This window comes from Onychostoma macrolepis, chromosome 21 (assembly GCF_012432095.1).
Source record: "Onychostoma macrolepis isolate SWU-2019 chromosome 21, ASM1243209v1, whole genome shotgun sequence".
Taxonomy (NCBI): domain Eukaryota; kingdom Metazoa; phylum Chordata; class Actinopteri; order Cypriniformes; family Cyprinidae; genus Onychostoma; species Onychostoma macrolepis.
The window spans coordinates 18,424,166-18,450,687 of NC_081175.1; the positions used below are offsets into that span (position 1 = coordinate 18,424,166).

A 26,522-nucleotide genomic window follows, 5' to 3' on the forward strand; every position below is an offset into this window, starting at 1 on the left:
ACTTACAATACACCAAAACTAGTAGAGACAGAGAAGTCCCGTCGAGCAGGGCACCACAACATATGGCTGAGGACATCTTAGCTCTGGGGATTCTTAAATGTCCCAAGTTGTTTTTGTAACTCGGCCCACACTAAATCTGACCCTGCAGATTTACATAGAACTGCAGCATTCACTGTTCTATGTATTCCTCAGTTCTTGATTGTTTGATTATTAAATGTTTTGTTACTCTTTATTGACAGAACAAAAGAGAAAAGACAACTATTTGGGGACAGAGAGAGTTTCTTGCATGAGCACCAAGAGGCAACCACTACTTCAAAGCTTCAACACACAAAACTGTTCTTCAAACGTATCTCAAGGGTCTGTTTAAGTATACAGTTTTTTTTTTGGCTTGTACAGTAAACCTGAGGTTGGTTTCCCAGGCTTTTCAGAGCACAAAGAGGAAGTGATGTCACTTACTGAATTGGAGGGCATCGGTACACTGGTTTCAATGTAAGTCTCCGTCTTGGGCTCCACAGCAAGCTCCGCTTCCAGGATCTTCTCCACAGGCATGTCTTCGTTTACACTGCTGGTCGACTCCACCTCATTCTCGTTGCGGTCCTTGGCTCGCTGGCGCTCCTCCTGGACGGCTGTATGTAATAATACTAGTCACGGTCACTACAGTTGGTCAATCAAAATGTCAACACATAAACACTGATATAAAGCTGATGCCCACAAATGAAACAGCAGGTTTTTACACTCGTTGACCCCCAAAAATAATGGACTCTCAAATATAATTATCCTCTTGTAAATATAATTTATTTTCAAGTATAAAATTTACTATTTTATTTTTTTAATTTAATTTACTAAATTTAATATTATGGAAAAATAAACAATTGGCTTGTATATTATTACCTTACTGAAGTATTGTATTATTAATATTAGTGGGACAATACTGACTTGTATTAAAGGGATAGTTCACCCAAAAATGAAAATGTTGTCATTAATTACTCACCCTCATGTCGTTCCAAACCTGTAAGACCTTCGTTCATCTTCGGAACACAAATTAAGATATTTTTGATGCATTCCGAGAGCTCTCTGACCCTCCATAGACAGCAAGGATCCTTACAATATCAAGGCTCAGAAACGTAGCAAGGAGATCGTTAAAATAATCCGAGGTTCAATCGTAATTTTACAAAGTTACGAGAATACTTTTTGTGTGCAAAGAAAACAAAAATAACGACTTTATTCAACAATTCATCTCCTCCGCATCACCCCAGAGCACCATTTTGGAGAGTATCACATCTGTAAACAACGTATGCTGTTCTGTGTCAGCAGCACTGTACGCGGATTACGTTGTTTATGCTTTGATCTAAATGTAAACAATGTATCCACATACATACGTTGCTTACATTGCTTGTTGTCTATGGGAGGGTCAGAGAGCTCCCATATCTGCATCAGATATTATGCATCAAAAATATCTTAATTTGTGTTCCGAAGATGAACGAAGGTCTTGGAACGACATGAGGGTGAGTAATTAATGACAACATTTTCATTTTTGGGTGAACTATCCCTTCAAGTATATTTGTACCACCAATTACTGCTAATGATTTTATTTACAACTTGGTTGCAAGACAGAATGAGATGTTTTGTAACATGTTTTGTGTCTCTGTGGCTTCCTCCAACAGGCTTTAACAGATCAGACATTTGATCACCTCAGAGAAACAGGAAGTGGTTAGTGTTGAACAGTCACTCAGTCTGACTGTGGCCAGAGCTGTATTAACCACAATCCAAGCCCCTGTGGTTAGAGTGCGTATGTGCCGAGCACAGTTCATCCAAAAGACTCCAAAACCAGTCCCTATTCACAGCACATTCAAACACACAAACACTAAACGTTCTCTTTTCCCTAACCCTTCAACTATTTTCCTCAACCGCGAATCACAGAGGCATCGCGGTGGTGGAGGGGTTCTGAAACGGGGGGATTCTGCTTTACGGAAAGTGCTGTCTGGAGGTCAGCCCAAGGGTAAAATACTTCTCCAGGAGTCAGAGAGAGGTGAGAGGGGCTGAAATCACGTTAGCTTTATTTCCCCTGGAGAGAAGGAGAGCATAAATTCATTTAATCCTGTTTTTCTGCAGATTCGCTCAGCTCTTTTTGGGACGAGCGTGGCCCAGCTCTCCTGTGCCTCGGGGTACAGCGCGAGCTTATGGGATACAGAAACAGTCGAACGCAAGCAAATGATCATATCCTTGAAAGAAGCCGCGATGATATAAATAAGGGAGACGAAAGGTTGCTCTAAGGTCATAGACAGTGGGTGTGAGAGCGAGACGTCATGTATGTATGATCGCAGTGCTCTCTCTTCGTCTACAGGGGAGGGATTTATTCTCTCACATGAAACAAGAGCTAGAGATCTGGGAAAGGGACTGGATCTTGGCTTTGCAATCTATAGCCATAATAAATCATTTATGAAGCCAAACTTGTCTGACTGCTTGCAAAGACACTGACCTGAGTTCAGCTTAGTGTTGTTTTAAACCTTGTTTAAATGTTTAAGCTTGGGGACATATCATGAATGAACTGTATTATATATATATATATTTGAGAATTTGAAACTGATCATAAGTTGATACATATATAAAGAAAACTGACAAAAAAAAAAAGAAGCTTTAAACAGACAGATAATTTGAAACATTCTTATAATTCTTATTATTTATATAATTATTGTACTTTATTGTACAACTTTTTGCCCTCGTCATTCATGGCATATCTGGGAACAAATAATTATTAGATAATTTTTTATGAAACGAATACTAAAATAATAGTTAATAGTTGATGTTTATGTTTGTCTAAATGTGGAATTGTACATAGCAGATGGTTTAGTGGTTTTAGAGACACTATGCTAAGAAAAAAACCCAAAAAAAACCAAACAAATAATGTGTGTATACATGTCTGTATCTAAACAGGCATGCAATGCATGCTACAATAGGAGTTCCTTTGCTTCAATCTTAAAAACACAAAACATGTCTCTCCAGACAAAATGATTCTAAAAACAACACTGAAAAATTCTGACATCTCAGAAATTCAAAATTATTCTCTCTGACTGAGGGGCAAAATATAGTCTCTCAGATCAATATTCCACCAGCTGTGTGCTAAAATCTTCTATTAGCATGCTTAAGCACTTTCACGTCTCCTTTTCTTCGGGACAAGTGTGCAAAAAGTGCTAATGCCCTCTTTTCTTCAGCATGACAACCCACCCCTCACCTCTTCCTCTCTTTCATCTCTCTCTGCCTCAGGTGATGATTTGGGAAAAAATATGGTCTTCTATATTTAGCAACAAAAACCTATTTGAGGAAAAAAAAAACACTCCACCTTGCATCAACGAGCCATTTCCTGTTTTCTCTCAGTATCTTACGAGTACACTACCTGGAATCTTGAGTACAGTTGTTGCTCATCATGTGCAGAATAAACTCGTTGACCATTATCTCACCGTGAGCTGATCTTCAGACTGAACATCTAGCGAGCGCTAATTAAGCGCTGACCTGCAGTCTGACTATTTAATGGCTGATTGAAGTAATATGAATGTTTCTTCTAGAGTCACACAGAGGTGAGATTGTGTCTAATAGCAAGTACAAAAAAACATCTCGCCTCACGATGGAAAGCTCAGGTCAGTCAGTGCAAAGAACGATGGACTCCTTCAACCAAGTCCTTAAGTACTTCGGCTAACACAAATGGATGCTAAAGGGGTGTTTACACAGCATTGGAAGTCATTTATTTTAATGAGAGCTAGTGGAGCGAACAGTGCTATAAAATTTCAGAGGGAAAAAGCAAAATCTTCTATCCTCAACTTCATGTGCTGTACCTTCTCTCTTCATGCCCATGGCCAAACACTTCTGATAGCGGCAGTACTGGCAGCGGTTGCGCTGGCGTTTATCGATAATACAGTCCTTGCTGTCTCGACAAGTGTAGGTGAGGTCCTTACGCACAGTCCTCTTGAAGAAACCCTTGCACCCCTCGCAGCTGTACACACCATAGTGTTTGCCTGTTGAAAAAAAAAATGCAAACATAGAAGCCTAAGGAGTTATGTTCAGGTTCAATGGTAATAATTCATGTATCAGGGATTGTGGGATTTGAACCTACAACCTTTCAGCTGAAGTGCGTTAAAATACAGTCTTCTATCCCAGCTTAATATTCCAAGACAACTATAAGTTAGGGCTGTGACGATGGCAGATTTTTTTGTAATGGACCAACTACTTGATAACAATTAACATTGGCCTGATAACAATTAGAATGTAAACACTAATGCTTAAGCCTACCTTGGCTTTTATATAATGTTAGATTTAAAATTCTTTGACAGAAAAACAAACATGTTGAAATTGTCCGGTTTACGGGAGGACCTCATTGGTGTTACAATGTTTCCAGGCGCACTGGTGCTTGTTGCGCATTTTGCAACAATGCATTTTAAGCAACCGTGGCCAAGTATCTTGCCTCATTATTCCACCACCAAGCAAGCGGGTCTTCGCTGGCCTCTCGCAAATAGCACCTGGAAACGGCTCGAGATATGAAGTGCTGGCCCATTTAACACAAGTCTGTCTACACTGGACGCGACAAAGCGAGCGTTAAAAATCATTTGAACTTTGTGTCAGCACGTCATAAACAAAACGAGCCAGTCATGCCACATCCAGTGTAGACAGCATCACTGATTAAAATGTATTGTGTTCTATTGACTATTCTTTGTATTTTGTCGTGCCGTGCAACTCTTGCGTCCGGTGTAGACGCGGTGTCAAGGAAATGCCATGGCGTTTGAGGTAATTTGTGAATTTTTTTAACTAAAAGTCTAAATAAAGCAATTTACAGCTAAATGGTATATGAATTCGAATTCTATTGCAAACTGTTACTGTTATTGCACTTGTATCAAAAACTTTGTATTTTATGCTTGTTATAGAGTGTGTGACGTCACACGCATTACTGCCAGTGGAAATCAACCACCGCGGTCGCGGTTGTTATGGCTACTGTCACAGCCCTACTATAAGTATCTTCTTGTAGTGTAAACAGTGTAAACACTGTCTCTGTGCTGCTTACAAAATATTGCTGTTTCCCTGCTGAAAAAAAAAAAAAAAAAGTTTAAACCAGCCTAAGCTGGTCTTAGCTAATTTCCCAGTCTGGCTGAGTTCGTTTAGCTAGCCAACCAGTTAAAAAGTTCCCAAAATCCCTCCCACCACCCAAAAGAGGATCTTAACTGGACTAGAAAACCATCTTCCAGACTGTTTTTAAACTCTTTATTTCCATCCCAACCAGCCCTGCAATGCAACATTAGAACAACAGTTTGCATTTGTGGCTGGATTCCTTGTTTGCACGTATAGGCCTACACTAGCCTAAGCAGGACTTAGCTGGTTTATGATGGTTTCTCAGCCTGATTTACCTTGTTTAGCTGACCAACCAGTTGAAAAGTGCCCAAAACCCTACTAAAACCACCCAAAAGATGACATTGATCAGGCTAAAAAATCAGCTAAGACCAGAAAACCAGCGTAGACTGATATTTAAGCTGTTTTTCCATTCCAGCCAGCCCTGCACAGCAACACTGGCCTAACAGTGTCCGTTGGAGCTGAACTGTCTGTGTGCATGTATAAACCAGGCTAAGCTGGTCTTAGCCAGTTTAAGCTGGTCTCCCAAACTGATTAGGCTTGTTTATCTGGGTGACCAGCCAAGAAGTGCCCAAAACCCCTCTAAAAGACCATCTTGACTAGGCTAGAAGACTGTCCAAGACAAGAAACCCAGCTTAAACTGTTTTTTAAGCAGTTTTTTTTCCCACCCCAACCAGCCTTGAGCAAGCAACAGTTGCAAAATGTTGTACGTTTGGGGCTGGACTACTGGTTTACATGTATACTGTGCTTTGCTACCTGAGGATCGGTCGCCGCAGATGGCACAGATGTGTTTGGTGAGGGAAAGGGGGGTGCCCGAGGGCTGGGCTGGCACCTTCATCACACCGTTGATGCCCAGCGGCGGCTTGATATCTTCTGAGCTGCTGACAGAGTTCATGGGCGAATTCAGCTGCAAAACATAAGCAAACAAACAACACATCATTTAGACACATGTCAACATATCAGCTCTAAGGACCTGGGTGAGGGAAAGCCTGAGTTCCAGAAGGCCCTGACTTTTCTGTCAATTTCTTCAGTATGGGGCCAGCGTTGAGATTTCAGATTGATTTTGTGCCGCAAGACCGAGGTTTCTCTCATCTGATTACACTCTCTCTCCTACTTCCTCTGAATGTAAGTACAAGAAATGGATGCTGAGTGTGTCCCTAGCCTCATTTTTTCATATCCAGCACCAGCAGTGCACATGTTCTATGCTAGAATGGCAGCAATAAAATATTTAGTGGGACAGTGGAATAAAGACGTGGTTCTGTTTCTCTTGCTCGCTTTCTCTCCGAGCTAAAATGTGTCTGGCTGCCCTCGTCCAGACATTCTTTTGCTCTCACATGTGTATTTTGAATGAGAAGCACATTAAAAGTTAAATTTCTGTGGAAATGACAGCTAAACAAAATCTAAATTCATCACAAATGTTTATTAATCAATGTGAGCACATTTTATTCTATCATTCCAAGGTGATGATGCAACAATTTTGCAAGAAGCAATCATAATAACAGGCACATTTTGTTCATTTCACCCAACATGTGTTCATATTCAATTACACACTTTAATTTTATCAGCGACACAAGGGTTTTGAGTAAATGAAAGCTGCCGACGGGTAGACACTGTGCCTAAGGGTCCAACAGGCTGTTCTAAATAAAAAACCTGACAGACAGTATCTTGCCTTTGGGGAGTGAAAAAGTCAATGAAAAGTATTGTGATGAGAAGTGTGGTCGCTCTGCATTGGTAACAGTGATGTTTACATGCATTTGACTTTTCTTCTCTCTTATTTATGTTTTAGTAGATGTTTTTCCAACAACAGGTTTGTTGGAAGGCTCTTAAAAGCGTGACACAGACTTGGTAAAGGCCTTGGGACTGTGTGCATTCTTGGCCACGAGACAGAAACACTCATGTGAGAGCCTCCCATGTCTTGTTCTCATGCTTTAGCCAGAACACAGTTAGCAGTCAAACTAGAGAGAGGGGCCTGATAAAGACCCCATTTAGACCAAAAGGAGCATCGTCACTTCCCACTTCACACCACGGCTATGTGTTGACGTGAATGCAAGAGACATGCAGACTTGCTAGACTTCTGTGGAGTGCCATGTAGCCAGAGGACACTGGACACAGACAGACCACTGTAGCCCCACCACAATGTACAAAATATATTGTTTAAGAGCACTCTGCAATGGAAATTATATTAAATAGCATGGAAGGCTCCTTTGTTTTGCTAAAGTTAATTTCTCAGCTAGCATTTTGCATAACTTAAATACACACAATTAAAAATTTTCCACAATTATTTTGTACAAATGACAACAAAAAAAAATACTGTCCAAATGATATTTACCTTGTTTTTTTGTTTTTCAATCACACGTGAAGTTTCATATTTCATCTTCATCTCTCCTAGGTAAAAGTATGATAATCTTTACAGTAAGCTTTATTCATTTTATTAGTTTATTGGTAAAGTTCTAATTTAATTTATTACTGCCCAACTGAGGGGTAGTCACAGTTTGTTTTTAAAAAATCATAATTTTTACACACACACAAAAAAATACAGAAATAGTTTGTGATTTCACTTTTGTTTAGGTTATACACACACACACACACACACACACATATATATATTTCAGGTTTTAAGCTCAAAATATACTGAAATCTACATTAAAGAAAAAAAAAAATCTTCACATAATAAAAAGTTGGTTGGTTAGGTTGGCAACTTTCCAGCTTCCAAGTTGAAAAACTATGAACAAGCAATTTATAATTAATTCAGGTTTGACTGTTAAAAGTTTCTTCAAAAGTGTTTGCAAAGTAATATAATTTCCTAAGATAACTTAAGCACCATTTAATAAGGTTAGGGATAATGTACATCCAGTCGGTTGTTATTGCAGAACAACCCCCGACAGGGTGATTAGGACCCTGACGCGAATAATAATAATTAGGTATGAAATATTGATTTGAGTTGAAATATTTGAACGTAAAGCTTCTGTGAAGAAAGCAGTTGGTAGCAAACGGCAAGTTCAAACTAGATGAACATTTAAGGGATGCGGTACAGTCATACCACTTATTACACGGCATTTCATCACACAAATAATTATGGCAATAAAATATATTGATTTAAGATTAAACGCTTTTAAAATGTTACCAGTTTGTTAGTTGTCTTATAATCCATTACAGTGTACAACAAACGTTGCAAAATGGTAGCAGCTGTGTTTGTATGAAACGAGAGAGTAAGTCGGCGATACCAGGATGACATAATTAAATAATTGTACACGTGATACTGAACAGAGTTTCAATATTTTCTTAGTGACCAAATGCAAAGCTTCCATGAAGAAAAACTTTTCCTAGCAAGCATGAAGCGCTGATTTCAGTTACCTGGATGATCCTGTATTATCAGCCTTTAACGGTAGTTATTAAGGAATAATTGTGACTGACCAATCAGAATAAAGTATTGCAAAGAGCCATGTAATATAAAATACCTTTAAAGGATACTGGACTCTAGCATTAACAGCATATCAGTAGATCTTCTTTTGATATTAAGAATTTGTATGCGATTGTGAAATGTCCTTTTCAGTGTTGTGTATACCGTTTTTGATTTGATCCCACTGATTACTGAAAATAAAGATGCAACTTTTACCCACATTAGGGTTCATTTCATACAGTTTGTACACTGATCCCATTCATTTAGTCTTTTGTTGATGACGTAAGGTACTACGGTAGTTATCATATACCAAAATATAATCTGTTTTTCTGTCAGTTTTAGTAATAAAAAGTTTTAGTGCAAAAAGTGTTTGTTCCTTCCTGTCGAAGCCAAGAGTTATCTTAATAGAAATGTCCAGATTTAAGAAACACCCACATGTGGAAAGACTTAACATAGTTAACCACCTTATCCATGTACATGATTGCATCATCCTAAGAACATGTGCGTGTATTCACACGTGCCTGCACACACCCCTTAAACTCACACATAGTAATGACACGGACCATGTCATTACACTCATGACCACAACATGCCCTGAATACAGAGCCTGAATGCTGAAACAAACAGATCAACTGTTCAGAAATGACAATCCAAACAAACAAAAACACTCACAACTTATGAATCTGTGTCAAGAACATGATTAACACTTTTGAAAACGGCTCCTCTTTCATTTAGTATGATGATTAATTCCATCCGTCAAAAAACTAACAAGCAAAACGCTGCGGACAAAAGCTCCTGCGCTTCCACTCTGCTTGATTTATAATGTCAGAAATGGTCATTGTCCTTGAAAAACGCTGAAGGCAGTCAAGGCTGCAGGGGCCGTAACAGTGCGGCCCGTTCTGATGTAGAGGGGTGTTAATGATGAGTGAGCAAAGAGAAAGGATGGGCGGCAGTAAATTACACATGCCATACTTTATTCTGAGGCTGTCAGTTTACGAGAAATAAAATGCCTTTTGTTATGAATTTCTGCTTGCGTGTCTCCGATGAGAACCTTAAACATGCTCACGTTACGCACATACAAATACTCATGGGGAGAATTCACTAAGAATGAATTGAGCCTGCTGATAGAGCCATTTATTTGCACCCGCTGTCTGCATTAAGGGCCTGATTCACTAAAGGAATTATGCAAATCAGGTAACGGTGCAAATGTGGCGGCAAAATCTCTGCAAAACTAAATCTGCATGGCATGATTCTTCATTTTTTGCTTTAGGTTGTAAAATAAGCAGCAGACTATTGCAATCTAGTGTACTTTAGTCAGGTACTTTATCTTTCAAGAAATAACACAGATGGCTCTTAAAATAATATAAATGATAAAATGCATAACATTAAATAATAAAATAAAATAAAACAGAAAAAATAAATAAATAAATATAATAAAACAAAACAGTAGAGCATGGCATTAGCTACATCAATGTAATGGGTTCAATTCTCAGGAAGAGCATGAACTGATAAAATGCACACCCTGAATGCAATGCTAGTCACTTTATATAAACGTGTCTGCCAAATGCATAAATGTTAATGGGAGTGTATAAATATAGTTTAGCATTTAGAGTTTTGCATAGTCATTTTTATCACACTCAACTTAAGCACACATATGCACATATTGTGTTAGTTTCACATGCAAAAGCAGTTGTTACAATGAGCCCGTCTTTTCACTTCATACCTTTGTTTGTCTATTTTGCTGGACCTTTGTAGTTTGTCTCTATGAGATGCAGAGCTGCACTATCAGAGGACTCTATCAGAGTATGGCTATTTTCAACATGCAACTCAATCTGCCCAAACTCCCTCTCAATGCTGTATTTGTGTGTAGGGGTATATGTGTGTGTGTGTGTGTGTGTGTGTTACAGAAGGATTAAAGGGTCTCAGTTCTGTGACTGTAAATAGAATAATCCTCCCTCCCATACATGATCACACACTCTTCTTTGAGGGATAGGGTGTCAGACAAGTGCCCTGAGTAAGAACAGCATGATCAACCAGCCGTGCTGTTGATACTTAAGCTGTACGGAGAGGAGGGGGCATCCCCAAAAATTAAGACACAACATGCACAAAGACACACACACACACACACACAAATAGAAGTGACTGTTGGTAGGGGTCAATCGTTCTACAGGCCTGCTTTAGAATTGGAAGTTGAGTTTGATTGAATATTTAAAAAGACAGTTCAAAAATGAAAACTATGTAATTATTTACTCTCATGTCATTCCAAACCTGTTGTTTTAACCTAGGGGACACATGTTCAGATGACTTCTATTCTATATTCCAAATTACTTATAATCGCCGCCTCTAATTTGCTGCTAACCAAAGTTAAGTTGAACTAAAAAATGTAAAAAAAAATTCTGATTTCGGAATAATTCTGAATCAAACGATTCTTAAAAAACTATTAACCACTGTAAATGGATCACTGAGTCAGTAAGTTAAATTAAATTGACAAACAAACAAACAAAACTAAATTAATAAATTGGGGAAAATATTAATTAAATGAGAAAAAAGAAAAAAATACAATAAAAATAAACAAAGTCTGATTTAAGAATTAGATCAAATAGTTCTAAAAAAAGCTATTAACCTATTAACTAGTCAGTAAGTTTAACTAAATAATAATAATAAATAATAATCAGTTGGGAAAATTTAAACGAAAAAAAAAAGAATTAAAGAATACAATACAAATAAAATGGAATGGAATGAGTCAAATTTTTTAATTGTATAAATTTTTTTTAATTTATTTTTTTCATCAATAACCTAAGAACGTTGTATAGGTTTGGAGTAGTGCTGTCAAACAATTAATCACGATTAATCGCATCCAAAATAAAAGTTTTTGTTTTCATAATATACTGTATGTGTGTGTTCTGTGTATATTTATTATGTATATATAAATACACACACATACAGTATATATTTTGAAAAAATGTATGTCTATATTTATATTCATATAATTGATATTATAAATAAATATATTTAATATATAAAAATAAAATGTTTCTGAAATATATACATGGATGTGTGTGTATTTATATATACATAATAAATATACACAGTATACATACATATATGATGTAAACAAATCTTTTATTTTGGATGCGATTAATCGCGATTAATCGTTTGACAGCACTAGTTTGGTGTAACATAAGCATCAGTAAATATTTCTTCCAGGGAATGTTAAGTGAACTACACTTTTAATTTCTCACAGGTATGTCAAGGTTTATTTTATTTTATCATATGTGCCAAAGCTGCTAAGCAGAAGAGAGAGAGATAAGTTGTCAGCACCTAGATCTGTATATCTGTGGAGAAACACATAACAGGGTCAGAGAGTGTTGACTCAGGAGGAAGAACAGTAACCTTGACCTTAAAAACTCAAAAGTCGTGGCAGATCTAAGCATCAGATACCGGTTGAAATATCTCAACAAGACTGTGTATCCATCCAGCCTTTGTGCAAGTACGCTATAGATGTTGACACTTGGCTGTCAAGCATAAGCTAGAGACAGAAAGGAGCTGTGCAGCCACAAATTTTGTCTCTATTTTAACAGTCAAGTAATCTGTCACTCACAATGAAGCTCAGGGGTGTTCATGCAAGATGTTCTTACATTTAAGTAACAAAATGGAATGCAGGTATTTCAAGTGTATAAGTGTTTTTAGCTTGACATTGCATTTCAAAAACACAACACTTACTGTGCAAGACAGCCAGTTGCATCAAAACAATGAAAACCAGTCAAAAACATCGGCCTAGTGCATTTTTATGAAGAAAAACAGCATAAAAATATGCAAGAATGACGTGTGAATGGGCTTTTATTTTTTATACATTTCCATTCAACAGAATGTTATAATCTAGCATGGTTTAGCAGAATGTTTTGTCCATTTCTTTCTTAGTGGAAAGCTCAAGTTTCGCCCCTATGGACACCAAGTTCAGTCTGCAACTTTAGACTTGGTTCAAAACTCTCATCACATCAATCTGCTTTTGTTTCAAGATTCAGACTTGAACGGTGCTTAAGGAGTCATATATGCTCCCACGAACGGATACATTTTATGCGATGCGAAACACACGAGTGGCGATCTGGCAAGGCAAAGTCGACACACATCACACAAAAAGAATAAGAGCATAAATCTGGAACCTTACAGGAGCTTAGCTGATCTTACCAAGCTGAAAAACAGACTTCCCTCCAAAGGACACTTCAAAGGGTAAACCAAATCCTGCAGCAGCAACCTTTAACACATGCTCACCTCTCAAAACCAGAAAGCAACTTCACACTGAGGCGAACCAAGGTGCATTCGAGTGGAGTGAACTTCAAATGAAAGAAATATTGAGCATCTGATGCCTACTTAACAGCGTTAAGTATATTTGCCTTGTATGTACAAATCAAGGTTTCAAAGCTATAAAATGCAGTGATTTTACCACAGTAAAATGGAGTAAAAGCCACTTATGTTAAATTAATAATTACATACAATCATAATATTAAGCATAACAGAAATGGTTAAAAGCAAAGCTAAGAAATGGAGTAATAATCCAGTGAGATTTTTGTTTGCACATGGAGTGTACAACTCGTGGCCATTAAAGCAGCATGGCTGTCATTAATATAAACGAATGTAATATGAATAATTATGATAAATTATTTAATTTTGTGTTTTGTTCAAATCGCTTAAAATTTAAGCATCAAGTTATTTATTCCTCATAGTAATCTGATTTCCTTTACGATTTTGAAAACTTTCACCTAAATAATAATTAGTTCAAATATTTTAAATATTCTCTTTTTGGGGGAAGCAAGCAAACAAACAAGCAAAAAAAAAATTAAATAAAAAATTTAACCAAATCATACCACAAAAACAAAACGGAAAACCGATCAGCCAAAGCAATTATGTATGTTTATCCGTCTCTTAAGATGTTTAATAAAGCCTAATTTAAGCTGATTTTACAAATGACACATTCATTTAACACTCAGAGCCTGACTTGTGCGCCCAGCGCTACGTCATCCTGTCGTCACAACAAACTCCAGCTCCAATCCACGCTTGACTGGGATGTGTACATCAGCACATGGAAAAGCTCTGCTGATAACGGTGACCTTATCCTTATCTCTAACCACTGCAGGGCACTGGGCCGATCCCCTCTGCCTGATAACCCACTCAACAGCTGACCTCCGATCTTTCACACCCATTACTCACTCTGAGTGTGACCTCACAGAGGCTGCTGTCAGTAGCGGTGTGGGAGACACATTTGGAGCCGTCCCTGTGGATACGTCTGTCAGCGGCAGTAAGTTAGCCCTGTTTTGTATCAGCCCTGAAGGCGAGTGTCGGTGTCATTTGGGTTCTTGCAGTGAAATGCTTCTCGACAGGGTGTTTCAACTCTCAAACATGCATCATTTAGGCGGATCTTAAGGCAGTTTTGGAAGCTTGACAGCCATTAGAGCCGTATCATAATGCAAACATTACAGAAATGATTAATGGAAAAAACGCAAAGACCATTTTTTCTAATTCTCCAAAAAAAAATTAATAAATTCCAAACATTTTTCATTCAAGTAAATATATATCACATATATCATACATAATTAATATATATTACATTATATTTTATTGAAAATGCATGAAATACAGAATATTATTAAAATACTCTTTCTCGACCAATTAACAATTAGATAATAACAATAGGAATTATATAACATATAATAAACAATAGAAATTAGGTAAAAAAAAAAAAATGTTTAGAAAAGTAAGAAATTCTCTGAAAACTATTTTTAATATCTTACAAAAATTTTTTTGCATTACAGATAAATACAAACGTAAAAAAACTATAAAAATCTATTTTGTGAGTTAATAGACTGTTTCCAATTGTTTGTGATATGATAAATCAAATTGTAGGTTTACTATTATTGATCCAAAAATGAGTGAAAGTTCTTTTATTTCTTCTTACCCCTATGCATTAATCCCATTCAGCCAGGTTGTGATGCCTTTGCTGACAGCTAAATGTTTTATATGTTCACACAGGCGAACATGCATCAACACATCAACACTCCAGAAACCTTTCCATATGTATGGATAAGACTGATGTCATATCTGGTTCAGAGAGTTTGTTCCTTCCTGTCAAAGCCAAGCAAGCTGCATCATCCTCTCCAAGGCCAAATGTAAATGATCTCCACAGCAATCAAGACAACACTAGTGGCCAACCACTATCCTGCAGTCTCATGCAACTCCAGCACCGGCTGAAGTCAGAGAAAGAGAGGCAGATCTGATACTCGCCGCTCCGTTCTGTCTGGCTCCTGCTGTGCATGATGTCTGTGCTTTGGTAGACTGTGCTGGGCCAAGACAGATTATAACCGTAGAGCCGTTTCCTCTGAAGAAATGTTGTATGGTGGAATAATTGCCTAGAGCTGAAACAGCTGTCAGCATCCAGAGCTAATCTCCGAGTGTGGAAAATCATCACTGGAGCGCAGTGTTTGCAACAATTGCCATGTGCCTGCATTGTTAAACCCATAACGAAACATGGAGATTTGTAAATGCTGATTATTAAAAAATAAGTGAATGCTCTGACACGTTAAACAGAGGTAAATAAAATAAAATAAAATGAAAATACTAGAAGAGAAAATGCATTAAAAAAAAATCTAAAGTTTCAGTCTGGACCTTGGGATAAGCCACCTTCAAAAAAGTGCAAAACACAAGTACTCGGTGCAAACAAAACGCAAAGCAAAGAAGCTGTCCTTGAGCTCACCAGATAATGCCTCCACTAATTTCAAGGTTTTACTTGAGAAATAAACCATGAAAGCTGAAAAATATATCATCAGCTTTGTGTTCGAGGGCTTTTGTGTACAAGTATCAAGGTTGCAAGGAAGCAATTAACAGGCAAAATCTGCAGCTTCTACCGCATGGACTCTGCACATCGTCTGAGGACACAGATAGAGGTAGAAAGCGAGAAGACACAGAGTTTTTTTGGTGAAGTAAAAGTAAATGTGCATTGTGTATCTCTCCACACTCAGCAAACAATTCTTTTGTGCACAACATCAAAATCCCCTTTTCTGCCTCTTTAGAAAATCCCCTGCAAGCTGAGCCCCTTTGAGAACATTTGAAACAACTGTTATTAAAAGTGCGCTTTCCTCCAATCATACACTCTCAGTGTGTTTTACCCTTAAGAGCAGTTTGCTTGTGCTTTTCTCAATAGAAGTCTAAAGGTTAGAAAGGACGAGTCACCGTGCACCCAGGTTTGGGTTAGAAGTTTTAAAGGGATAGTTCACCCAAAAATTGAAAATTCTGTCATTAATTACTCACCCTCATGTCGTTCCAAACCCGTAAGACCAAATTAAGATATTGTAGTTTGAATCTGAGAGCTCTCAGACGCTCCCATAGACAGCAAGGATCCTTACACGATCAAGGATGATCCAGATCCAGCGTGATGGCGTTGAACGTTGATGGCGTGTGTTCAACGTTATCACGCTGGATCTGAATCAGCGCTTGCGCCGCCACGCGCCTGCGTCATGTACTGTTGTGAACGCACGTCCATGAGAGAAACAGTAGAGATGAAAATGTGGAAAATGTTATTTTTGTTTTCTTTGCGCAAAAAGTATTCTCGTGGCTTCGTAAAATTACAGTTGACAGACTGAGGTCACATGGACTACTTTGTCGATCATCTTGGTACTTTTCTGGATCTTGATTGTGTAAGGACCCTTGCTGTCTATTGGAGCGTCTGAGAGCTCTCAGATTCAAACAAAAATATCTTAATTTGTGTTCCGAAGATGAACGGAGGTCTTACAGGTTTGGAACGACATGAGGGTGAGTAATTAATGACAGAATTTTCATTTTTGGGTGAACTATCCCTTTAAGGGAGCTCTCTATCTTTCTAAGCGAGCATGCACTTTGGCGCACAAAGCCTATTAACGACAGTTGCCAAGATAAGAGTTTCTTTTTCTAATGTGATGTTTGTGTTTCATATTTCATAAATATATCAGTTTGAATCTAAACTTTGCTTGAACTTTCTTTAATAGGGGCTAATTGTTTTAGACACTGAGCTGTACTGTAAACGCACTTCAGTGCCAAACCAACCATTCGGTCAGACCAGAGACGGCATGAAGCACGATGCTTAATACGCTGTCTGTTGGAATAGAAGTCACACATTCAGTTAAAAAAGTCAATGTTTGTTTACTAGTTTAAAACATAAATAAATAAAATAAAATAAAATAAAATATAATATAATAATAAAATAAAACACGACATAGGCAAAAGAGATCAGGATAAAAAAAAACCAACAAACTAACAAAAACTAACAAAATAACAAAAACTAACAAAATAAGAGATCAGAAAAATCACAGAGACCTCATTTATAAAATAAAACATGGTAATGTCTAGGGATCAGAATTGAAAGAAGAAAAAAAAAAATTTAAAGCTAAATTAACATACTGGTAATATCTGTTAGGGGTGGGAGAAAAAAAATCGATTCACCTAACTATTGCGATTCTTTTTAAAACGATTTAAAAATAGATTGGTTTACCTCAGAATAGATTTTTATTTCATTATTCTATTTTTCCTAAGAGGTGGTGGGGAGAAGCGCTTTATAATTCCAACAGAGGGCGAAATGTATAGGTGTGTTTGACTTGGAGCAGCACCACCCAGACGATCAGCGTATGACATCAAAGTACCGCGAGAACGATTCGAAAGCCGTCTGCTCTCTGTAGCTCTCGCGGTGCTTTGATGTCATAAAAACGATCGTTCTGCGTGCGCAGCGCCGCTGCATTAGATGACGTCATATACGTATCAAGCCAACGCGAGAAAGCAAAACCATGATGGAGGCAGAGGATCAAACCTCTTCCAGAATTCTTACTGCACCTTCACGTTTTGAATCCCAACTGCCAGGAAAACATGACTAAACGTGACTGAAAAATCACAACACATAGCAATATCGAATCGCAAAAATTTTTTCGATTTTTTTTAAAATCGCAATACATATCGTATCGGCACCCAAGTATTGTGATATTATCGAATCGGGAGGTAGGTGTATCATCCCATCCCTAATATCTATAATTCAGAATATCAGAGACTTTACTCTCTTCGAAAATAAAATAAAATAAAATAAAGGCATAGGTAATAGGTAAGACGATCATAGAGACTTGACACTTTTGAAAAAATATATAAAAATAAAATACTTAAGACAAGATAGTGGTAATATCTAGAGAAGAGAATATCAGAGACTCTTGACTTTGGCTTAAAACATGCTAGCAACCAATTAGACCACCTGCAACCACAAAAAATTCTAATGCTAGTGCATCTGAGCATCAAAGCAGTGATTTTTGGCTTAGATTTCCACACTGGCACTGAAGGAGTTAACAGACAAAGTCTGAAAGTGAATAAAGCTGAAACTTGAAACGTGATCAGTCGCTTTTATATTTTTGTTCTCTCTTTACCCTCTTCCCACAAACCTTGGGATCACATCTGAATGCGAAATAACAAAAGAGACATATTTTCCTCATTAGAGGCCCTGTGAAAGCATCTCAGTCAAGGCCAGAGTTTGTATTCTATCCTGCTCCCCCCACAGGTTTCACAGAGCTGAGCAAATACTTGCCTGAAGGGGTGCTCGCTTTGTCAGAACTCATGGGTACTTTTTTTTTCTCCATATGGTCTCAAAGTTAACTATTGGCTGCATATGTAATGTAGCAAATTCACATCAATCACGCCTTAAAGGAATATTCCAGTTTAAATACAAGTTAAGCTATACTTATCAGACTAATACTTCATAAGAACTGTTGTGAAAAATGATATAAAACAAATAAATGTAAACATAAAAAGGACAGTGCACCACTCTCAATAAACCTTTTTTACTCATTGCAGCCCAAACTACAATAAACCAGTAGATGCCCGTCCATGGGGTCATAGGGTCACGACCTCCAGCACAAATTGATGGGTGGCACCACAGAGGTCACGGGATCAAGTACTTGCTGCTATTTAATAAATCACAGGACGACAGTGAAGGCGAGATGACAGCTCTTCCTTACTAGACGATCCCCATACCTGCATCCAGGACCACAACGGCTGCATCCACAAACCAAAAGTGTGTGCACCTAACACAGACTGCAACTGCAGGAGCCTCAAAGGGATAGTTCTCCCAAAAATGAAAATTCTGTCATCAATTACTCGCCCTCATGTCATTTCAAAACCATAAGACCTTTGTTTATCTTTGGAACACAAATTAAGATATTTTTGATGAAATCTGAAATCTTTCTGACCCTGCGTAGACAGCAATGCAACTGGCGCGTTCAAGGCCCAGAAAGGTAGTAAGGACATCGTTAAAATAGTCCATGTGACATCAGTGGTTCAACCGTAATGTAATGAGACTTTATTCAACTATTCTCTCCCGTGTCAGTTTTCGACACACCTTCAGGACAGTACCACGACACATATATATAATTGAAAGTAGAGACGTTACTATCTTACATTTTCACTAACTGATTGAAAATATGTCTTATTAAATGATATGTATAAACATACATACATAAAAATATTGCCCACTTAAAGTAGCTTACTGTAGTTATCGCTTGTTATTATCGTAGTATAGCTAACTATACTTAGTAAAATAATAGTAGATTAAAAAGTTTGAAAGTAGTTTCCTCAACATGGATAATGATTTTCCAGTAACAACATCCAGTACAGTACACACTGAACCAATAGAAGCCTGGATTGAGAGCTAGCAAATGTTCGGGGATTCTTCTGTGCAGACAGAGCTGTGTATCTGCTGTGACTATCACTGGAAGTGTAAACCGAACCACGTTCTATCTTATGTGTGCCAGCTGCTGGGAGACGGCAGAGGCTGCTGGGATTGAGGTCTACAGGCGGCTGACAGCATTTGTGATTATGTGTGCAAGACTGAGTCACTGCAGCTATCGCTGTGGGTCGTCTCTGTCAAATCTAACCTCCCCAAGTGTGGCCAATCCGAACATTTCAAAAGAAAAGAGAGATATCCATGAAAGTCACAATCCAACTCAAACAAATGTGCACTGTAAATGCGTTCCAGCTGAATGCTGTTTTAGAGAGGTGGATGCTGTTATGATGTGAAACTGTACACAGACTAAACACAGACGCGCTAAACCAGACAAAACAAAAACCTATTGTTTTACACTCAGTAGGTGCCATGACACTGCCAGTACAACACTTGAAATCTGAGACAAAACCCTGAGGTGCTGGCATATTACAAAATATATACAGCTGTGCTCAAAATTATTCATACGCGTGGTAAATATGAGCAAAGAAAGAGGGGGAAAATCACATTAGGAAATAAATATTTTTCTCTAGTACACAATGACCACAATTATCGGTACCCCTAGAAATTCTTATGATTAAAATATCTCTGAAGTATATTCCCATTCATATTTGCTTTTTTTTTTTTTTTTTTTTTATCACACCAGGGTGTCTAGGAACATGAAATTGTCCAGCCATGGCTTCCTGTTTTACAGGATTATAAATATGAGGAACAAATTCCCTTAATCATTGATCACAAGGAGTAAAACCAAAGAATATATTTCTGATGTGCAGTAAAAGATTGTTGAACTTCACAAATTTAGAAACTGGCTGTAAGAAAAGAGCTAAAGCATTAAAAATCCCCATTTCAACCATCAGGGCAATAATTAAGAGGTTCCAATCAACTAAAGGTATTACAAATCTGTCTGGAAGAGGATGTGTGTCTATATTGTCCTAATGCACGGTGAGGAGGAGAGTTTGAGTGGCCAAAGACTCTCCAAGGATCACAGCTGGAGAATTGCAGAGATTAGTTGAATCTTGGGGCCAGAAAGCCTCAAAAAAAAAAAAAATGTAGCAATGAAAAATAGTTGAGTCTCGGGGTCAGAAAACCTTAAAAAAAAATTGTCAAACAGCCCCTACATCACCACATGTTGTTTGGGAGGGTTTCAAGAAAAATTCTCCTCACTCATCCAAAAACAAACTCCAGCATATTCAGTTATCAGACACAACTGGAACTTCAAATGGGACTGGCTTCTATGGTCAGAAGAACCTAAATAAAAGAGCTTTTTAGCAGCAAACACTCAAGATGGGTTTGGTGCACACACGGATAAAAAGTACCCCATGTGTACAATGAAATATACCTATTTTTCTGCAGGAGGTCCTGGACATCTTGTTTAGACACATGGCATCATGGATTCAATTAAATACCAACATATAAAACATTTAAAATTGACTGTCCATGCTAGAAATCTTATAATGGTCCGTGGTTGGATCTTCCAACCGGACGATAATCCATAACAAACATCAAAAATAAAACAAAAATGGGTCACTGAGCACAAAACCAAGCTTCTGCTATGGCCATTCCAGTCTTCTGACCTGAACCCTGTAGAAAATGAGTGGTGAACTGAAGAGAAGAAGCACCAACATGGAGCTGGGAATCTAAAGGGTCTGGAGTGATTCTGGATGAAGGAATGGTCTCTGATCTCTTGTCAGATGTTCTCCAAACTTATCAGGCATTATAGGTGAAGATTCAGAGCTGTTATAGATTCAGAGCTGTTATCTTGGCAAAAGGAGGTTGCAAAAAGTATTGAATAAAAGGGTATGATTAATTGTGGCCAATGTGTATTAGAGAAAAACATTTATTTCATAATGAGATTTCTCTCCCATTTTAAATTCTTATTCTCCAATGAAAGGTTAGATTTTTGTAAATTTAAAAATAAAAGATCAAAATCTGTAATGATACAGATTTATTTTCACAGCCGCCTTTGATCATATTTACCATGGCTATAAATAATTCTGAGCACAACTGTATGTATAAATAAAGATAAATGAGATTAGCGAGAGCATTTAAATGCCACAGGAAAGAATGTATAAGAATAATAAAAAATTAAATAAATAAAGTAATAAATAACTACAGAAATTAATATATAAAAGAGTTATTTAATATACAAATTAGGGCAGTCAAATCGATTAATCGCATCCAAAATAAAAGTCTGTTTACATATTATTTGTGTGTGTACTGTGTATATTTATATGTATATATATTTAATAAATATATGTAATATATTTACATATAATATAAATCATAACTAAATACGAAAATATATAATAATCGATTTGACCGCTCTAATACAAATAAAATAATTAATAGTTTAATTGAGTAAAAATGATCCTTTATACTTGTAAATTTGGTCTTTATGAAAGTGAAAATTAAAAAAGTGAATTAAACTTTCTTGCCCATTGTTGGCCAACTTTAAGGACTCCAATGTAAAAATGGCACTCCAAAAGTGCAAGTGGTTAAACCTCTGAAACTAATATTTTGGGAACAAAATGATGATTGATCTTGACTCTTGCCGTGTGTATGTTGAATGTTGTGGAATTGCGTAGCGTGTTGCTGGGCGGTTGGTGCCAGTGGGGTGCCTGTTCCAGATCCACTGAGGTTAAATACAGAGGAACCGAGTCACAACCCCGTTCCACCCGGCTGGGCCTGAAAACAGCCAGTCAGCCGAGCGCTAAACATAAGTGACAAATGCCGTCTGACTCAAATCACCTTCCATCAGACCCCATGACTGCCTCCCACCCAGAGAGAGAAAGAGAGAGAGAGAGAGAGAGAGAGAGAGAGAGAGAGATGAACACTGCTGTGTAAAGATGAAACTGGTTTCTCTAGGCACCTTTCACTACTGTAAGTCAATGAATCAACCAAACCTGCACTCAAAATTTCAGCATTTGTACAGTACAGACAATTGAAGCTTCAGATACAGATGTGATTGAAAACTGAAACTAATGTATTCAACCAATATATTTGGTGTTTGGATTGCTGGCTAGACTCTGACAACTGTTGCTACCAAATAACAGCAAGTTTAAAGACACAATTAAATAGTTTATCAATGTTTTCTGTCCTGTGTTGATGGATTTTCTATTGTCTAAATAGAAGAATGAAGAATTTTCTATTATCTAAATAGAAGAATGTTTTAGTTTCTAACTAAAACATTTTGGTAAAAGTGTCATTTTTTTTATTTTATAGAATTTAGGTTTTTCTTTTATCTATAACTATTAGGGATAGGAAGATTCCCCAATTCGCTCGGTGCATCAGTTTAAAAGTGTGCATCGGCTACAAGTCATTTATATTGCGATGCATCGTTTCTAACATATTTGCATCGATAAAAATCGATTTATTTATATACAATTACTAGTGGATGCGCTATACTTCTATTATTTAGAAAGTGACCAATATTTTATATGTAGATTGATTTCTCCTCTCTAAACTGTCTCTCAAGCGCTTTCTTTCATCACTACTGCTGCGTGAATATGATGGATCACAACACCACGGAGACCCGAGGAAAAACTGGGATTAAAGTCCAAAACCTGACTTGAAATAATCTAACAAATCAATCGGGGCTAAAGCGGTTCCATAAACGACAAATTCAATTCACACAATCTCACTAATTTGTGGACGCTTATTCTTAAGCACCCCTTAATGTTGATCATGGATCAAATCGATCCACCATGGCAAACAGAGAATATATCTGTGCTGTTTAATGCATTTGAGACGTTGTGTTTTCCTCAGTGCACAACTGACATGTCACAGGTATATTTTTGTATATATATTTGGTATATTTAAATGTTAGAAAGTCATGCAAACATATCTATTTTACTGTCAGGAGTGGGCGAGGCTTACGCGAGTGAACGAGCTAAACTTTCAGAGTGCAATCATTCTGAGTAAAATATACATTTTGCTAAAATATTCGTTGTTGGACATTAAATGCGTCTTTTGTTGAATTTTAAACCTACATATAAAGTGTATTTTTATGATAGCAGTAACTGTAAAAGTACTACTGTAGTAAATCAAATGTAAGTTAGTACAGTACTAATTACTAAGCTCAGATGAGTTAATGCGTGTTTCTTAGAGCAGATAAAATAGTCATTTTCTTTATTATTTATTTTCATTTTTAATTTAGTGATTTTAACTTTTAATTTAGTTATTTTAATGCTTTAAAGAGCAATTTTAGATTGTAATGTTCTAATGTTCTGCTATCTGTTCTGCAAACTATACAAAGCTGTCATAAAACCAGAGAGAAAGGCTGGATGGCTAGAAACTGTATTAAAAAAAAAGAAAAAAAAAGTCAAATAATAGTATGTGAGAGAGTCAGTGGTAATATCATTGTGTTCCTATTGGTCAGTGTTAGAGGAACTCATAGCCTGACAGTTAGCCTGCTTTAGACCAGGTTAGTTTCCCAGCATAAGTTGCCACAGTGACTAAGCTTGATCTAGGCCTATGTTAAATTTGCTTTATGGAACCAAATCATTTGACAATCAGTCAGACTAACTGAAATAAGCCTTATGAAACAGGCCTTGAGGCATTAAAAGAGATCATATTTGCATCGAATCGCATTGTGTTGAATCGAATCGAATCGCACTGCATCGTAATAGGGGTGAATCGTATCGCATAGGTAGCTGCTTCATATGTATCTTTAATGTATCGTATCGTTGGCTATGCATGGAGATGCGTATCGTATCGGCCTGAGTCATGAGATGCACATCCCTAATAAATATACTATAGTTCATTGTTAATTCATGTTTATTCATAATAGTTCATAATACATAACGTATTAAAGTAGAAATTAACTTACTAGATTTATGAATGCTGTAAAAGTATCTTTCATTGCTATTTTAACCTTAATTTACCTCATATAAGAGAACAGGACCTTTGAATGATTTTTACTGTATTTTATAGAAATACACTATAGACTTCCAAGCTATCAAACATGAACTAAAAGGGTCTTTCAAGGGTCTTGAACTAGAGTGTGTGATGTATGAACCTGATACATAGCTCAGAAAGTTTGTATTCAACGTATTCACTTCAAAATCCACTTTAACTTCCTAGAAATGAACAATGTTATAATTTAAAATGAGTGAAAAGCCTGGTAAAAAAACCTCAGTACAGTTATCAATGAGGAAAAAAAAGGACAACACTCCACTTTTTCCGCCACATACACATGAATTTAAAAACCATTTCACTCTTGTGGATCAGGCTTTCAAAGAAAACTAGGACACTGCCAGCTTTGATGTCTTAATTGTGAGCCTTTTTTTAAATGACAAAGAAATGTGCAGGCCTATTTAGGGAACAAAAGACAGATTGAGCAAGAGTACTGGAAAGAGAGCGAGCGAGACAGAATAGACAAGTTAAACTGAACGATTTGTAACAATGTTTAATTATGAAGCACAAATACGATTTCTGGGTGCGAGCACTTTTTTAAATACAGCTCTAATGGAGGGTCTCAGAGTGTGGCCCTACCTGTGGGCTGATGCTGGGGCCGTAGCCCATCCCGGGTGACGCCATGGAATGTGGCCCCATGGGCGAGCTGATGACAGAGAAGGGAGAGCCCAGGCCATTCATGGGCGAGCTCAGAGTGCTGATGGGGGAGTGCAGAGACCCCGAGTGGCCTAATGAATTCGGGCTTAGCAGTGACGGATGCATCCCCCGGTGGGACGTGGGTGAGCTAAGAGGAGAGGACGTCACCTGTCCCGAGGAGTCTGTGGGAGTAAAGTGGAAGGAAGTGATTAGAACATTTACCAAACCTTTAGTCTGCAGCTATTTGCTAAAAAAAAAAGGCAGAGAAGAGACGATTTCCTCTTTCCAAGTATTAAGACGTGAGAATCAACTAGAGGCAGCTACAAGCCTATACGCCAGAGAGAGAGAGAGAGAGAGAAAGCCCTGTTGGGACCTTTTCACCCGCTTGCTGAACCTCACATTGCATGATTATTCTGAGAAAGTAACAAAAGACAGACAGTCACTTGGGTGCACTGCACTTCTTTATCATCTAGCGCAGAGGTCACCAATTAGCAGATTGTGAATCATTTACCATAAATTAATGTAATTAGAAGCATTTTTTCCTCCACATGGCAAAACTGAGCTTCTGAAGACAGCATATAAGGCAGGTTTCAAGTAAAAGGTGAAGCTATTTATGATAATCTAATGCATTTTCCTCGAAAAGAAAAAAAGAAAAAAAGAAAAGTAAGCAAGCTATTCCTTGCTAGAGACTAGCTGTTTTTGGTTTCTCACTGGCAGTTTGTAAAGCACTGAATTCACTGCAAAGCTGTTTCAGAGCCATGGATAGAAGGGGAAAATCACTGTTTAAAATTGCTAAAAAATAAATTCAAACACATTTTTACACATTTAAACAATTTTTAGCAATTTTATACCATTTACACAATTTTTAAAGTCGGCATGAAACGGAAGTTGCGATTGTCTTTTCTACTCTACTGTGACGTATATACGAGTGAAACGGCATCTGAAATGAGAGGGCGGGACTTGATTTCGTCCGTCCAGAACTGATTGGATCGTTGGAAGTTGGGGCGTTACTAACAAAATGGAGGCAGATCTGAATGCCAGTTTGCAGTTAGTTGTGGGGGGATTTCTTTCCACTGGATTCACCGCAGACACCCTAGCATGAAGATTTTTTTATTTATTTATTAAGGATGACGGCGACGAGGACGATCAACGGTACAAAACATGCCTAACAGCGCGCGAGCAAGAGAGAAAGAGACACTGCCTGAATGACCGAGCGCGTCCTCCATCAGGTTAAGTCATATTCATAAAAAAATGAATAGTTTGCGATGTCCTAAGAGTAATGTTGTGGTAATATCCTTTCAACTTTTAAGAGTAGTGTACTCCCCCCCCATGGCTCGCGTCAACTGGTCAATGCATTTATTTCTATAAAGTGAAGCATCAGCTTCAGCTTTATCCCCTGTTGTTTATCCCAGCGTTTACCCCTTACGTCACTAGCTCCGCCCTTGCGCCATCACATGTGACTGATAGAGAAGATGAGTCGTTTTGAGGGGGAGGGGAGGTTAACATTTTTGATTAAAGATTACAAAGGCACATGAATTTTAAATAAATACTGAAGTGCACGGATACATTATTTATAATAAACACTACAGTATTCCATAAAAAAATAAGAATTTTCAATTTTGATTTCATGCCGACTTTAAAACTGTTTTAAAAACAATTTTACACAAGTTTTCAGTTGCTCAC

General features: G+C 37.5%; 1 protein-coding gene and 1 long non-coding RNA gene across 28 annotated transcripts in view; one reads left to right on the plus strand and one right to left on the minus strand.

Moving 5' to 3' along the window:
- rxraa (retinoid X receptor, alpha a) overlaps positions 1-26,522 on the minus strand; it is a 198,155-nt gene that overhangs the window by 19,139 nt on the left and 152,494 nt on the right. For 25 of the 27 annotated variants that reach the window (XM_058757249.1, XM_058757254.1, XM_058757250.1 and 22 more), the window contains 4 exons: positions 24,783-25,021; positions 5,869-6,019; positions 3,831-4,010; positions 457-641 (listed from right to left, as the gene is read on the minus strand). In XM_058757249.1, the coding sequence (XP_058613232.1) occupies positions 457-641; positions 3,831-4,010; positions 5,869-6,019; positions 24,783-25,021 (755 nt within the window). The remainder of the gene's footprint in view (positions 1-456; positions 642-3,830; positions 4,011-5,868; positions 6,020-24,782; positions 25,022-26,522) is intronic. The other 2 variants (XM_058757269.1, XM_058757266.1) reach the window with 1 other exon arrangement.
- Positions 494-3,801, plus strand: LOC131528241 (uncharacterized). The gene is made up of 3 exons (XR_009267827.1): positions 494-628; positions 1,665-2,029; positions 2,113-3,801. It is a non-coding gene; the product is annotated as an uncharacterized LOC131528241 (long non-coding RNA).